The sequence below is a fragment of the Leptinotarsa decemlineata genome, unplaced genomic scaffold (assembly GCF_025532065.1).
Source record: "Leptinotarsa decemlineata unplaced genomic scaffold, Ldec_3_MD MMD2_tig00001719_RagTag_RagTag, whole genome shotgun sequence".
Classification (NCBI taxonomy): domain Eukaryota; kingdom Metazoa; phylum Arthropoda; class Insecta; order Coleoptera; family Chrysomelidae; genus Leptinotarsa; species Leptinotarsa decemlineata.
This window is the reverse complement of record NW_027412569.1, coordinates 5,680,221-5,695,318: the sequence shown is the minus strand read 5'-3', so window position 1 is coordinate 5,695,318 and position 15,098 is coordinate 5,680,221. Positions and strand designations below refer to the sequence as shown.

General features: G+C 34.0%; 1 protein-coding gene across 1 annotated transcript in view; it reads right to left on the bottom strand.

Moving 5' to 3' along the window:
* Dna2 (DNA replication helicase/nuclease 2) overlaps window positions 1-15,098 on the bottom strand; it is a 29,342-nt gene that overhangs the window by 1,385 nt on the left and 12,859 nt on the right. The window contains exons 9-16 of the mRNA XM_023158614.2: window positions 14,856-15,041; window positions 14,023-14,256; window positions 10,935-11,233; window positions 7,410-7,654; window positions 7,157-7,350; window positions 6,063-6,249; window positions 4,457-4,693; window positions 4,019-4,210 (exon numbers count right to left, since the gene is read on the bottom strand). Of these exons, the coding sequence (XP_023014382.2) occupies window positions 4,019-4,210; window positions 4,457-4,693; window positions 6,063-6,249; window positions 7,157-7,350; window positions 7,410-7,654; window positions 10,935-11,233; window positions 14,023-14,256; window positions 14,856-15,041 (1,774 nt within the window). The remainder of the gene's footprint in view (window positions 1-4,018; window positions 4,211-4,456; window positions 4,694-6,062; window positions 6,250-7,156; window positions 7,351-7,409; window positions 7,655-10,934; window positions 11,234-14,022; window positions 14,257-14,855; window positions 15,042-15,098) is intronic.

The window sequence follows — 15,098 nt, the reverse complement described above, 5'->3', positions numbered from 1 at the left end:
CAGACGAATCCAGATTTGGATTTCATCCAGATTCTCGTCGAGTAAGACTGTGGAGACGACCTGGAAATACTGAACGTTTGAGACACGTCCAGAAAGTCCACACATACAGAGGTGGTACAGTGATGCTAAAGGGCGGAATCATGATCGGCGGCAGAACCAATCTCGTTTTTCCAAATCGCTCCCTCACAGCTCGACAGTACCTCGACACCATTCTTCTACCTATCGTCCGTCCGTTTGCTGGTGCTGTTGGTGAAAACTTCCACCTAATGCACGATAACGCTCGTCCACATGTTGCGCGTCTAGTGACTGACTGGCTCACCAACGAAGGAGTTGATGTATTGCCATGGCCAGCACAATCACCGGACCTGAATCCCATCGAGCATGTGTGGGACATGCTTCAACGAAGAATTACTCCGCAGGAACATTCACACAACGTTTCAATTGAGAGAGCTTTTAATCGCTGAATGGACAAATGTACCTCAACAAGACATTGACAATCTCATTTTGTCGATGCACGATAGATGTAGGGCCGTAATAAACCAGCGTGGAGGCCATACTTTGTACTGATTCCAATTTTTTTTGTATTATGATTTTTTTTCGGGGTGCCAAAGGTGAGCCATATTTTTTTTTAGTTTTGCTTGTATGCGCACTCAGTATTTTTGACCATTTAATAAATTTTGTTGTAAGTTACATTCGTTTAATAATCACCCGTCAATTTTTTTCCCTTAGGCGATTTAAAAAAAAATTATTGCCATTTTTAAAAATATCCCTAGACTTTTCCGATGTGTGTACTTTATTGTCCACGAAAATAGAATCTCATTGACAAATCTTGTTCAAAAATCTGGTATGTACAGCACTTCAAAGAATAACAGAAAAGAGAATTCAAAAACACAAATACCCAGAAACACAATTTGAGCAAAACTAAGTTCATATATCTAATAGATAAAATATAACAATAAAAAATAAAATTTAACAAAGTATGTAGACAAAATAGTTTGTATACTCTCTTTCAAAAAATGTAAAAAACAAATATGCACAATTTTAACATAAGTTCACATGTCAATATAAACAACAAAAAAACATATATTGAATCACAGTAAAGTTCCATTGTAATATTCATCAAGATTGTAGTAGGCTTTTGTTGCAAGGGCGTCTTTAACAAAGATTTCTAAACTTTTTATAGCTTTTTTCCTTCCTAATTTCATAAGGTGTGTGATTATACAGCTTTTTACTTTCATAAATTGAAGAATAACTTGTCTGACTTGTTTTTGAAACAGGAAGATGTATTTTATTTTCTGTTACTTGCTGAGTTATGTAATTTATATGTTTCGGAGTTCCAACCATATTGTTTTTTGTAAATCAGGCAAACAGTTTCCCGTATGAAAATACGAGTAACAGTGGGAATTTTTTCTCTCAAAAATGTTCTGCATGACTCAAGCACTCCCACCTTGCATAAGTATCTAACCGCTCGCTTTTGCAAAACAAACACTGAATGAAAAAGCTGTTGACTGCAAAATCCCCAGAAGGCAACACCATATCTCAGGTGGGACTCAATCAGGGAATGAGATACCATTTTTGTTGTGGATGAACTCGGTTCATTTGAAACTATTCGAAGTGCATAACATCCTGATGCCAATTTTTTATTCAAAGCTGAAATATGTTGATCAAATTTTAATTTGTTATCCATGAAAATGTCGAGGAATTTGGATTAGTTTTTATTCTCAAAAATTTGTCCATTCAAGTAGCAAAGCACAAGTAGTTTGCGTCATACCATTTTTTGACAACTTCTAAATCACTAGAGACAGTTTCATAGAAGTATTTATTCCATGCCAAAGGAGCGTGGTGTCATCTGCAAAGATCGTAAACATTCCTTGAATTGAGAGAGTGACAAGGTCATTTACATATATAAGGAAAAGAATCGGGTCCAGTACTGATCCTTGTGGACCGCCCCATAAGATATCTTTAGTGTGTGATAGTTTTTCATTTGATCTTACTGTTTTCTATCACTTAAGTAAGACCTGAACATATAACCTGGCAGGTATACCAATGATTTGGAAAACCTCAACTTCCTGAATTCTCTGAGATTGTTTTCAGTGTTATTAAAGTCGGTGGCTTTTCTGTATAACCTGCTATGGAACATTGTGATTGCCTTATAGTGAAAGCTGCAGTGCAAGACAGATAATGAATCTTGTTTGTCAGTCCATGTCAAAGTTTGCTTTTGCAACTGACTGCCATGAGTAACCTTGTTAATCTTTGACATTTGGGAAGAGCAATAAATTATTATAAATTGTGTGAAGTTTGTCAGGTTCCATTATATTCAATACTTTACAGGATTGTTGACCATTGGCGTACGACAAGGCCCGGCATGGCAATACCTTATGTGTTTACAGTTTTGGTGACGATAGACAAGACAAGACAATTTATTTTCCACTGAATGTTACAATACAAGTACCATACCTTCGTCATAATAAGTAGGTTATAATAATATTACAATTTCACTTTTTGGTCATAAAATAAAATAAATTAATATAAATAAATAGGTACATGTACACACTTTAAAAATTAATAAATGAAATATAAGTTTATCAATACTAATTAGAATTATTTATTAAAAATTTGAATCAAAAGACTACTGTTTCATGTGGTCCGAGTCAAAATTTTCATTCAAAAACTCCTGAACTGAATAATAGCATTTCTGTACTAAAAACTTTTTTAGATAATTTTTAATAAACTTGTGCTGAGTTCTCTAAATTTCTTAATTTCACATATTTTATTGTAGCATCTGATTCCTATATAATTGGGATTCTCCTGTCCGATTGATAATCTAGAGAAACATAAATTGATGGTGTCCTTCTGCCGCGTATTATGATTGTGAACATCCTTTCTTGTTTTGAGAGAGTTATGTTTATTTATGATGTGAACAATTATTGAGTAAATGTACAAGCTTGGTAATGACATAATACCCAGCTCAACAAAGTGGTTTTTACAAGATGTTTTGCTAGATAAATTCAGCATGCACCTTATAATTTTTTTTTGAGTGATAAATAATTGACCACTATTATGGGCTTTTCCCCAGAAAATCAGACCATATGACAGGCATGACTGAATAAGGCCAAAATATAGTAGTTTCAGTACTTCCATTGACACTGTGTTACGCAAGTTTCTAATAATGAAGCAATATGAGCTCAGTTTTTAGGATGTATGTTCAACATGATCGTTCCATGTGAGTTTTTGATCCAAGTGGACCCCTAAAAATTTTGTACAGGTCGAGTTTTCTAATGATGTTTCTTCAGTTTTAAGTAGTATGCTCTGGTTCACAGTGGCATTTTTTGTATTAAAGTAAACAGCTATTGACTTGTCTATATTCAGAGATATGTTATTATTACCACACCATTGGGTTATGTTTTTGATAGATTCGTCAGCTTTGTCCTGTATTTCCCCCTTGAGTGTCCAGTGATGATTAAATTAGTGTCATCTGCATAAATAATTGGATAGCTTGTTTTATTTACCTCCATGGGTAGATCAGTTATAAATATATTGAATAAGGTTGGTGACAAACATGGTCTTTGAGGAGTGCCTATTCTAGTTTCAATCGGCTCGGATCGGACACCGTTGATTTCTACTTGTTGATTTCTATTTGACAGATATGAATGTATCCATTCCAAACACGGGCCTCTAACACCAATATGATACAGTTTAGCTTTCAACAAATTGTGATCAACGGTATCGAACGCCCGGCTCATATCAAAGAACAGTCCCATTATGTTTTCTTTTTTGTTCAACGCGTCATGGATGTGAGATATAGCTTCTTCTAATGCTGTTGTGGTAGATTTTTTTCGCTCTAAACCCATGCTGTGAACTATCTAAAATATTAAACCTTTCGAGATAATTGCAAAGTCTTACGATAGATCATATACAACCAAAAATTAGGAAATTCATTTTTCAATGAGAAAATTTATTGTAACTTTTTAGAAGACTTTACTGAAACCATTCCCACATGACAAAAATACAAACCAACCTTGTTTACAGTCCTAGGAGTAGAAACATCTCTCGATTTGGTGCAAGAATATATAATCACACTTTTATCTTTTCCTTGAAAACGATCAACGGTGCTAACATCAATATGCTCTGATTGTACCAGAGCTGAAATCTGAGCTACTTGATTTCGGTATGTAGCAATCACACCAATCTGACAAGCAGCAATTCCAGCCTAGAAACAAAAAATAAATAAATATCCAATTGAACAAACTTGAAATATTAAAATTTATATGACATTCAAACCTAATTACAATGATGTCCAAAAAATTGGCTGATTTTTAGATTGGATGAATAACTTTCAGTGCCCTTTCAATTTTTGAATATATATTATTACCTGTTGAGGGCAACAAAGTATTTTCTTCATGTTTGTGTTTTTTTCACTTTCTCATCAGTCCATCAAGTCATCAAAAAATATTACCTTCAATAATGCTTTGATTAGATTCACAGTAACAGCTGCCTCGTAAATATTAACGGAGGAATCACTCTCAGACTGGCTATTTTCTTCTGTTCCGACATACATTTTCTGAGTCATCCATGATACACTTTGTTGTAAATTCCAAACCGGTCCAGTGTCTATGAACTGAATAGCATTTTTCAAAGAACTATCAAGGGCTTTAAGAATCCAATCATGACCTTCTATTACTGATCCAAGAACCTGGAACAATCATTGATAGAAATAAAACATGAATAAATAAACTTCACCACTATTCATTTTAAAATTACATGCTACAAAACTGTGTAAGTGTGAAACTGTAGTAAGACATTTTAGAAACTTGGGAATTTTGGAGGTAGCACTGCCACATACCAAGACATCTGCAGGCATAAACAAATATTTACGTCGGTAACCAGGCCGGAGCAAACAGGATGTTGACAACAACAAACTTGAATACCAAGAGAAAAGATATCACTATAGATTTTATATTTTGATAACGAATGAACAAAGTTATACTTTTATTGCCAGACCGAAGCAAACCGGATGTTTACAACAACAAACTTGAATTCAAAGAGAAAACATATCACTATAGATTTTATATTTTAATTACCATCGAACAAAATTATACTTCTGTTACACTTTCGGCAATTCTAACATTTTAAACACACGACAATAGGACATATAAACACAGAAAAATATTAGCTTTTGAAAAATTAATATCAGATTTGATAGATTCTGTCACATGGAAAATAATGTTGAGATACAATAACTATGGCAAACCCTCCCCTTTGTGGGGGGCCAACACCATAGTGTACTAATGAACTTCCATCCAGAACTGAGCTCGCTATAGATTATGTGAACATCGGGTGGAATGGAATAATAGGACATGAAAGATTACCAATGAGCCTCATTCTAAGAGACGTAAGCTAAAAGAATCAGCGTATATTCTCATGTCTGGAGAGAATTGTATCTCGAATAGCTCCTTAGAAATAGACCGTACTTGGCTACCCATCTTGAAGAAAACTTTGGATAGTGGCGAAATGGCAACAAACTGATATCGGAGAGTACCTTGTATTACATCGAATATTTCAGTTGTCAATCAACAACATTGACATAATTTCATATTTCAAAACTTCTTTGACATCTGTCGAAGAAGTAAAGAAATAAGCTCTCAAAAAAGGAATAACTGCGTATATATTCGAATTTTTATCCATTTCTGAAGACGGAGGCAGATTTTGGCCTCCGAAACGTAAAAGATAAGTATTATTTCTTAATAATTTTTTTGATAGGCAAAATTGTTAAATACGACAAGTTACTGATAAATAGAAGATTTTTCTTTGTGAAAAATACTTTGATTTTTACGCAGTAACTTATCGGGGTAAACTGCAAAGTTTGCCCTTCTACACTTGTATAAAGTTCTCCATTATAATTTTTATATTTTTTCAGATTGTGGAAGGTAACAATTACCCAAAAAAAGGTCGATAAAAAATTGATTTTATCCTCCACAAAAAATGACTTTCGTTGAATATGTGATCAACATATTGGAGAAATCAATACTCGAAACTACACTAAGTACAATGAATTGAAATACCTCTTCGTTCGGAAGCTTCAGTGTAGCCTTGGCCACCTCTTCGTTGCCGACCAAAAGATTCCCTTCATATGTGAATTTATTGGCCAAGTCTGTAATAACACTGTTCATACGATAATTCAGATTCAAAGCTACCATTGCTTCTTCTTTGTACAACCTCTCGAACAAGCTCTCTGACATTCCCAGTTTCCTAAAAACAAATCAATCTGATAGGAATGAGTTGAATTGTATTTATTAATGGCAAAAGGAGGAAAAGCTCGTACTCGAAAAAATCTACTTACAACTGAGTTATCTTAACCTTATTTTACAAAATGATACATGAGCAGTTGTAAACAATTTTTATGATTTAAAACTAAGTATATTTTTCCTAAATACAAACAAGCTGACAGTGAATTGAAGGGGTTATTTTTTTTAGGAGTGATTAATTTTTGGGAAAGAAAGTTTTTGGCTTTCTACTACTCCATCTTGATACAAAAAAGAAGGATGAGGAAGTCTTCCAAAGAAAGGAAGGAAGTAACTCTATACATGAATGATATCTGATTTTTATTCCACAAGGAATGTTTGAAATACAAACTGAGTAGAGAAAAGTATCTTCTGTATAATTCAGTGTTCATATAGAAGTATTTGTTTCGGAAGAAATTTTTTTTCGTATAATTCAATGTTTATATGAAAGTAGCTGTTTCAGGAGGACTTTCTTTCAGTTTGTGTCTGAAAGTTACTTCTTTGCATGATCTACACATCCATGTATAGAGTTACTTCCTTCCTTTCTTTGGAAGACTCACTCATCCTTCTTTTTTTGTATCAAGATGGAGTAGTAGAAAGCCAAAAACTTTCTTTCCCAAAAAGTTGACAGTATTCGAATTTGAAAAAAATATGTACAATGTCAGCAGAAATCATCTAAATTTCCATATATCTGTAGTTCAAAGTAACAACAGCGAAAAGGAATCCCTTCTTAAATCTAATGAAACTTTTAATTCTCTTTTAAAGGATTTATAAAATGTAAATAATTATACTATTTTAAAAAAATATTTTATATTAAAAGTACCTATTGTAACTTTCATTTTTATTGATACGTTTTGTATAAATCCTGTCAATACCTTGCATTAGTATCTTTCACAACGGCTGGTAACTGATCAGGATCCCCAATCAGGATGAACGTTTTTGCTGCGTACAGCGGTCTTATCACAGAACTTTGTAGTACTTGGGTACTTTCATCAACTATGCAAATATCCATAGTGCGTTTTGTCAAGACTGGATGTCCCGAACCAAAACAAGTCACAGCCAAAATTTTCTGTAAAAAAAAATCATTATGAAAAGTATTGCACACAATAGGATTTCAATAAAACTTACCGCGCTATTATAAACCTCTTCAAATTGTTCTGGGGAAGTGCAATGTTTCGTAAGATTATGCTCCGAGTATTGTTTCAGTTTGGGATGTATCTTGGACTCTGCACCCAGCCTCATGAGTTTCACTCCGTAAGTCAATAGTTTCAAGCAGACATTATCGACTGCTGAATGTGTATGGCTAGTTATGAGAATAGTTTTGTTCAGCTCGTATAATAATTGAATGAGGGCCACTATGGTTGCAGTTTTTCCTAAAAATTCACTTTGATCAGGTCTGAAATAGAAAAATGTTATAATGGTATAGAGAACGAATAGCAAAGGCATTTGAAAGGTCACAGTACAAGCCTACTGATAGCAAAAAAACCTCGGTAGGCTTGTACTATGACCTCTCAAAGGCCTTTGACATGGTAAATCACGAAAAAATCCTGAATAAACTGAAGAAGTTTGATATAAGGGGTGTTGTTTATGAACTCATTAGGATATACCTATCAAAACGATCCCAATCTGTTTGCATAATGAATTTACACAATCATTATATATCTAGTAGAATCATAATTAGGCAGGGTATACCTCAGGGCTCGATTCTTGGACCAATACCCTTCCTTCTATATGTAAACGACTTTCCCAAAGCCTTGAATCTGGGTAGTGTATACCCGTTCGCAGATGACACATCAGTCATCATCAGAGAAACTAATACATCAGAATTCTCAACCAGAGCTTCAGTCATGTCAAGTAGTATTGTCGCATGGTCAGAGGCAAATATGATTGAAGTAAATGTCACCAAAACAGGACTTGTAATTTTTAACAATTCAATTAACTACAAGGAATCGCTACATGTGAAACTACAAAATAAGTCTATTCTAATATCTGATACATAAATTCTCAGGTGCCACGATGGATTCAACCCTCAGTTGGTAAACTTATAGAATAACAGATTTAGCTCTATTTGCGGTGTGATAAGATACTTGGGGGATCAAGTTTCTTTCGGTAACATATTAATATGCCCATGTGAAGTTATTGATTTCATATGGTATTCTATTTTGGGGTTCTTCGGAATACCCACAAAAAATATTCATTACTCAAAAAAGAATTCTGAGATGTATCCTAAATCTAGATTAAAGAAGATCTTGTAAGGCGTTTTTATGTAAACTTGACATTTTGACAGTGCCCTCGTTGTACTTCTTGGGTCTTGTATGCTTTCTTATTAGTCTGGGCTATGCCTGAAGACTGGCAATAAACAAATCTATAGAAATGAACTTTAAACTTTCAAGACAGTCTCGATATACCTACACAGTAGGTTGAATGGACTGACGCCTATCAGAAAACAACTACTCTACTGGCTAATACCACGAACGGCGTTGGATTATATCCGACACGCGTCAGTGCAGGAATCTTCACAGAAAATTTCCTGCATATGAAATTGGCAATACAACTGAAAGAGTCGACCTTCAATTTTGGAACGGCCATACTTGCAGACCGGTTTCAGGCTCATTAGCCACTCGTCAGTGCAAAATAGTAACCCTCATCGACCTAAAGTCAATGATATTCCACAATTGAAAATCGGAATACTTTCAGAGTATATCATTCCTCTTCCGAAGTTGGAGCGAACATCACAAAATGTCACTCCATCTAGTGGACGAGGTACCTACTAACCAACTGCATATCCGTAATTTGCCCGATTCCTCTGAATAAGGAAGAAAAACTTTCTTATTAGTCAATAGGCTATGCTTGAAGACTCGCAATAGGGCTATGCTTGAAGACTGGCAATAAACAGCATAGCAATCTTCAAGCATAGCCCACTGACTAATAAGAAAGTTTTTCTTCCTTATTCAGAGGAATCGGGCAAATTACGGATATGCAGTTGGTTAGTACCTCGACCACTAGATGGAGTGATATTTTGTGATGTTTGCTCCAACTTCGGAAGAGGAATGAAATATTCTGAAAGAATTCCGATTTTCAATTGTGGAATATCATTGACTTTAGGTCGATGAGGGTCACTATCTTGCACTGATGAGTGACTAATGAGCTCGAAACCGGTCTGCAAGTGTGCCAGTTCCAAAATTGAAGGTCGACTCTTTCAGTTGTATTGCCAATTGCATATGCAGGAAATTTTCTGTGAAGATTTCTGCACTGACGCCTGTCGCATATAATCTAACGCCCTTCGTGGTATTAGCCAGGGGAGTAGTTGTTTTCTGATAGGCGTCAGTCCATTCAACCTACTGTGTAGGTATATTGAGACTGGCTTGAACGTTTAAAGTTCATTTCTTTAGATTAGTCTTGTATGCTTTGTAAAAAAAGATTCTAACCTGTTTCCCAGAAATAGTGGTCGATATTCAAATAACATGACTATTAATACCAGGCGTTGTAACGAACTGACTATCCCCAGCCATAACTCCACATATTATGGGAAAGGAGCTTACTATCAGGTAACATAAGCATATAGTTCTCTACCGAAGGAACTTGAAAATATCAGTCTTCAAGAAGTTTGAAGTTCAGTAATTTCTTACTTTAGTTAAAATGCTACTAATCGTTTAACTGCTGGTTATGTTGAAATTTGTGACGAAAATTTATAATAAAAATAGGTATGTAAATGCTGTTTATCATGCATTTAAAAAAATATTCTTTACTTTATGTAATTTTTAACTGTAATTTAAAATAATGATGTACAGTACTTTTTTAGGTAAATGAGCGTTAACTTCTCGAAAGTTTGACTTTTGCTGTGTCAACTGTTAATCGATTTGTAATAAAAATTATTATTATATAAAAAAAACCTCTATAAATCCTAGTTTGTTTCTATAACAAAAATAATAAAAAATCACATAGCATTCAATGGACTGAATATGAAATATTTGAGCTTTTTAAAGCTCGCCAACCGCCAATAAGGACACATTTTCAACCCTATATCATCCTGTTCACAATGGAACAGCGTTTATTTTAATATAAGATTTACTTATTAAAGAGAACGGTGAAAATTAGTAGTATCGACTTACCTGTATACCTATCAAGCCAATAGTTACAACCGTTGTATATTTTTCATGTTTGATACTTTCGTTTAGTATAAAATTTGTTCATTAAATAAATAAGAGTAATGTGTAATAGTTATTTTTGAACCAATTTCGGCATGTCCTGCCGCTGAATGAAAGAGAAACATCTGCGAGACTAACCTCTGTGAGGTATCTTGCATAAATGTCAGTTGGATATAATTCAATATCCAGTGTGATATTAGCCGGAGATGTAGTTGTTTTCCGGCAGGCACTTACCATATACACCTACGGTGTAGGTAGTTGGGAGAGATGAACATTTCAAGACTTTATTTCGAAATTTGTACGACAGTTTCTCTCCTCGATACCGTCTTCAGGCAAGTTTTAATCATAGTCTGGGCGGAGTTTTTCTAACCAATCCCTTCGTGATTTATTTCTCAACATAATACTCATGAAATAATTTTTTAATCTACCAAACAGATGGGTGAATGTCGTTTCTATTTCGGATCCTAGACTATCAGGGTTTTACAAAAATTTCATACCCAATTACCTGTACCCGGCATCCCTTTGATGAGGAAATACTCGTTGGCAGCTATTGCTTTGAGAACAGCTCTTTGTTGAACCTTGTTCAGGCGTTTCAGGATCTGTTTTCCAGCAGTACCAATCAGTTTTGGCAATGTAGTCTTGAATGTTGGAGGCGTCTTATCAATTATAATATCCCTCAGCTCTTCTCCCCTCGGTGTCATTTCAAGCAAGAGAGTAAGGCTGGCGAGGTTGTACGATTGTAATGAGGTAGATTCGTAGCTATCGATATGGAAAGGCTTCCCAGAGTATTTCTTGTTCAGATCCCTAAGAACATATATTGGTTGTTTCAAAAGTTTGGCCCGTTTCAATGTCATGTATTTTTGTAGCTCCATATCTCAATAAATACTTATTACACTGTATAATGGTGTATACAGATCGACAGAGAATTTTGTAGTCTATACATTAATGTTGTTAATAGAACATTTTCGTAGTAAAACTATCGTTTGTCTGCAGAAAATGAACTTCGCCCTTTATTTTCAGAAATGTTTTTATTTTTTGCATACAATGTTAAAATCTATATGTATATTATTTGAAAATAATAAAGACCTTTATTATTATTATTAATATTTTTCCAAATGTTGATTTTTTTAACCTTTTCAGCTTATTTTGAGCAATTTTCGGACAATTTTTCTCTACGAATTCAAATTGAACCAAAGCGCTGCCGAAACAGCCCGAAAAATGAATCATTCATTTGGCTTTCGATAGTGTTAATGAATGTGCTGTTCGACGTTGGTTAGATAAATTTCGTTCCGAAGATTATAGCCTCGAAGATGAGCCCCGAAATTGTCGACCTACAGTAATCCAGAGAGAGTATTTGAGGACCTTGGGTGGAGACTGACCCATCACAAACAGTGGGTGGGATGGCGGGAGAATATGGCAGATCCGTACTCTCACCATCTGACCTGAAAGACCACTCACCATACAAACTAATCGGCTTCCTTGAGAAGTTGGGTTTATTTGGTCGAGTGTGAATAGGTGTGAGCCACAATAAACCCTTGCGGGTTGCGGTGGAGGGTCGAATAGGCCCACTCACTTTGGACCTAACCTAACCTAACTATTGTGAGAAAGTCGACGAAATGTACCGAAAATTTCGTACACAGCAGAAGAGATCCGGTCCGCCCAGAAATTGAACAATTTAAGCGTCGAAGTTCAGCCTCAACACCATACTCCCCAGACATCTCGCCAATCGACTACCATCTTTTCAAGCACTTCGATAACTGTCCACCAGTAGAACCTTCGCTAATCATGACCAGGCAAAAACGGTCTTCGTCGACTTCATCGAATCCCGGGAACACAATTTTTATGTTGACGTAATTCATAGACTTGTGTTACGTTGACAAAAGTGAACTGATTCAAATGACACTTATTTCAATTAAATTGAACAAATATTCACTGAGATATTACAGTTTGAAGGAGACTCATAAAAACGGAAAAAACTTCTCTGAAACAACCTAAACATTGTTGTTGTCACAGACATTATAGAATAAATAGGTTATTTTGGAACGCTGGTAACGGAAGTGAGATAAGTAGTACTAAAAACAAATTATTGCAAAAAGAATAAAATGGAATATTTTCAAGTTTCTGGAGATAAAAGACATAGGTTATTAAACTTTCAAGGTTGACGTTACTCTTGATAGTTGCCAATCTGAAGCTGATTGATTTTGAATTGTAAGAAAGAAAAATAATTGAGTGAAAAGAATCAGATTCTATAGAAAAATAAATAAACATTATTTATTTCTAATAACTCTCACTTCTTTTTCTTCTAAAAATTCCGATTTTTGACAATTCAGTCTCTTAATTTCAATTCTGATTTTACAATTCATTAAATAATACTTTTATAAGCTTAATATTCCCAAGAAATATACATGCTTTCAGATGGAATAAAATAGGATAACAAATGATTTAATAACAATAACAATAATTACAAAATATTCCCAATAAATTTTATTGGGAATATCTTATTAACGAGGTCATAAAAAATGAAAAGTGGTCTCTATACTTTTTATCTAACACTTTTGTTTATTTTCTTTGAATTATTGAGAAATTATATTTCTCATTATTAACAAGGTCATAAATAAATTAAAAGTGGTCTCTATACTTTTCATTATCTAACACTTGTGTTTATTTTCTTTGAATTAATGATAAATTATATTTCTCATTATTAACGAGGTCATTAAAAAATGAAAAGTGGTTTCTATAGTTCTCATTATCTAACACTTGTGTTTATTTTCTTAGAATTAATGATAAATGAAAAGTGGTCTCTATACTTTTTATCTAACACTTTTGTTTATTTTCTTTGAATTATTGAGAAATTATATTTCTCATTATTAACAAGGTCATAAAAAAATTAAAAGGGGTCTCTATACTTTTCATTATCTAACACTTGTGTTTATTTTCTTTGAATTAATTATGAACTACATTTCTCATTATTAACGAGTTCATAAAAAATGAAAAGTGGTCTCTATACTTTTCATTATCTATCATTTTTGTTTATTTTCTTTGAATTATTGATAAATTACATTTCTTATTATAAACGAGGCCATAAAAAATGAAAAGTGGTCTCTACACTTTTCATTATCTAACACTTTTGTTTATTTTCTTTGAATTAATGATAAATTACATTTCTCATTATTAACGAGGTCATAAAAAATTAAGTGTTTACTATACTTTTCATTATATAACACTTGTATTTTTTCTTTGAATTGATGATAAATTGCATTTCTCATTATTAATGAGGTCATAAAAAATGAAAAGTGGTCACTATACGTTTCATTATCTAACACTTGTGTTTATTTTCTTTGAATTAATGATGAATTACATTTCTCATTATCAACAAGGTCATAAATAAATGAAAAGTGGTTTCTATACTTTTCATTATCTAACACTTGAGTTTATTTTATTAGAATTAATGATAAATGAAAAGTGGTCACTATACTTTTCATTATCTAACACTTGTGTTTATTTTCTTAGAATTAATGATAAATGAAAAGTGGTCTCTATACTTTTCATTATCTAACACTTGTGGTGTGAACATAATTTGCTCAAATTCATACCTATCTAAAGTAACTGAAATACTAGAGGCCGTAATATCAGTAACAAATCCTGCCGCTACTGCCGGTCTCTCATCAGTACTGATGACAATATAATTACTTTCCATAATTCCGTTCGCCAAAAAATTATCATCAGATTCAGTATCCATTTTTTCGAATGTATGTTCACAAATGCCATCACACTCTTCCATCACAGAAGTAACTTTCAAGTTTATTATGCATCTTCCATTGATTTCCCTGAAAAAAAAATGAAACGACTATACATAACTGAAAATTGTTAACACTGATTTGGAGCTCGAACCCATGATAACATTTCAAACTAAAGGAACTCCATTAGTAGCGGATTATTAGGAGCACATGTGGATGGATCTCCATACTGTTGTAAATCATCCCCTGAGAAAAAAAGCCGGCCGCCGCTGGTCGTCCTAAATCGATTGTGACTTGGCCAAAATCGCGCTCAACTCGACTTGCGCTTCGCAATTGTTCTACATGTCGCATCGCTTCGAGAGACTTCTAGCGGCTTCCCTATCGCCTTCAAGAGACTTTGATCACCATATATAAGCACTACCAATAGAAAGAGGAAGCTAGTCTAGTTGAAAGTGCGGTATGAAGTGTTTTTGTTGATAAGTTTATTTGTACAGTGTAGTCATTCATTGTCAAACCCACGGGGAAAACGTAATAATACTATTAATTGAAAACTTCTACAGATGAAAAGAAAACGCGGGTTCTCTAGTTTCAATTGAGTTAACAGAGGGCGCTGATATTAAAATGTGTTCCATCGACAGAATGAAATGTTGTCCATGTTCCAATAGTAACAACATTTAAAATGTACCTACCGTTGTTGAGGTGTTTGAGTGTAAATTTCTCTCACATCCTTAGCAGAATTTTTCGCGTTTGCCTCATAGGATATCAGAGTTATCCATTTCATGAAGTAATTTAAGTGGGATTCCTTCAGATGGGCCAATGCATTTTCTTGAATATCCTTCAAGATTTTATTGGATGATATATCCTCTTCCATATATCTGGAAGATAATGAATTAATTGAGTTTGAAAATGCGAGGAATCGTTACAATAGAGAA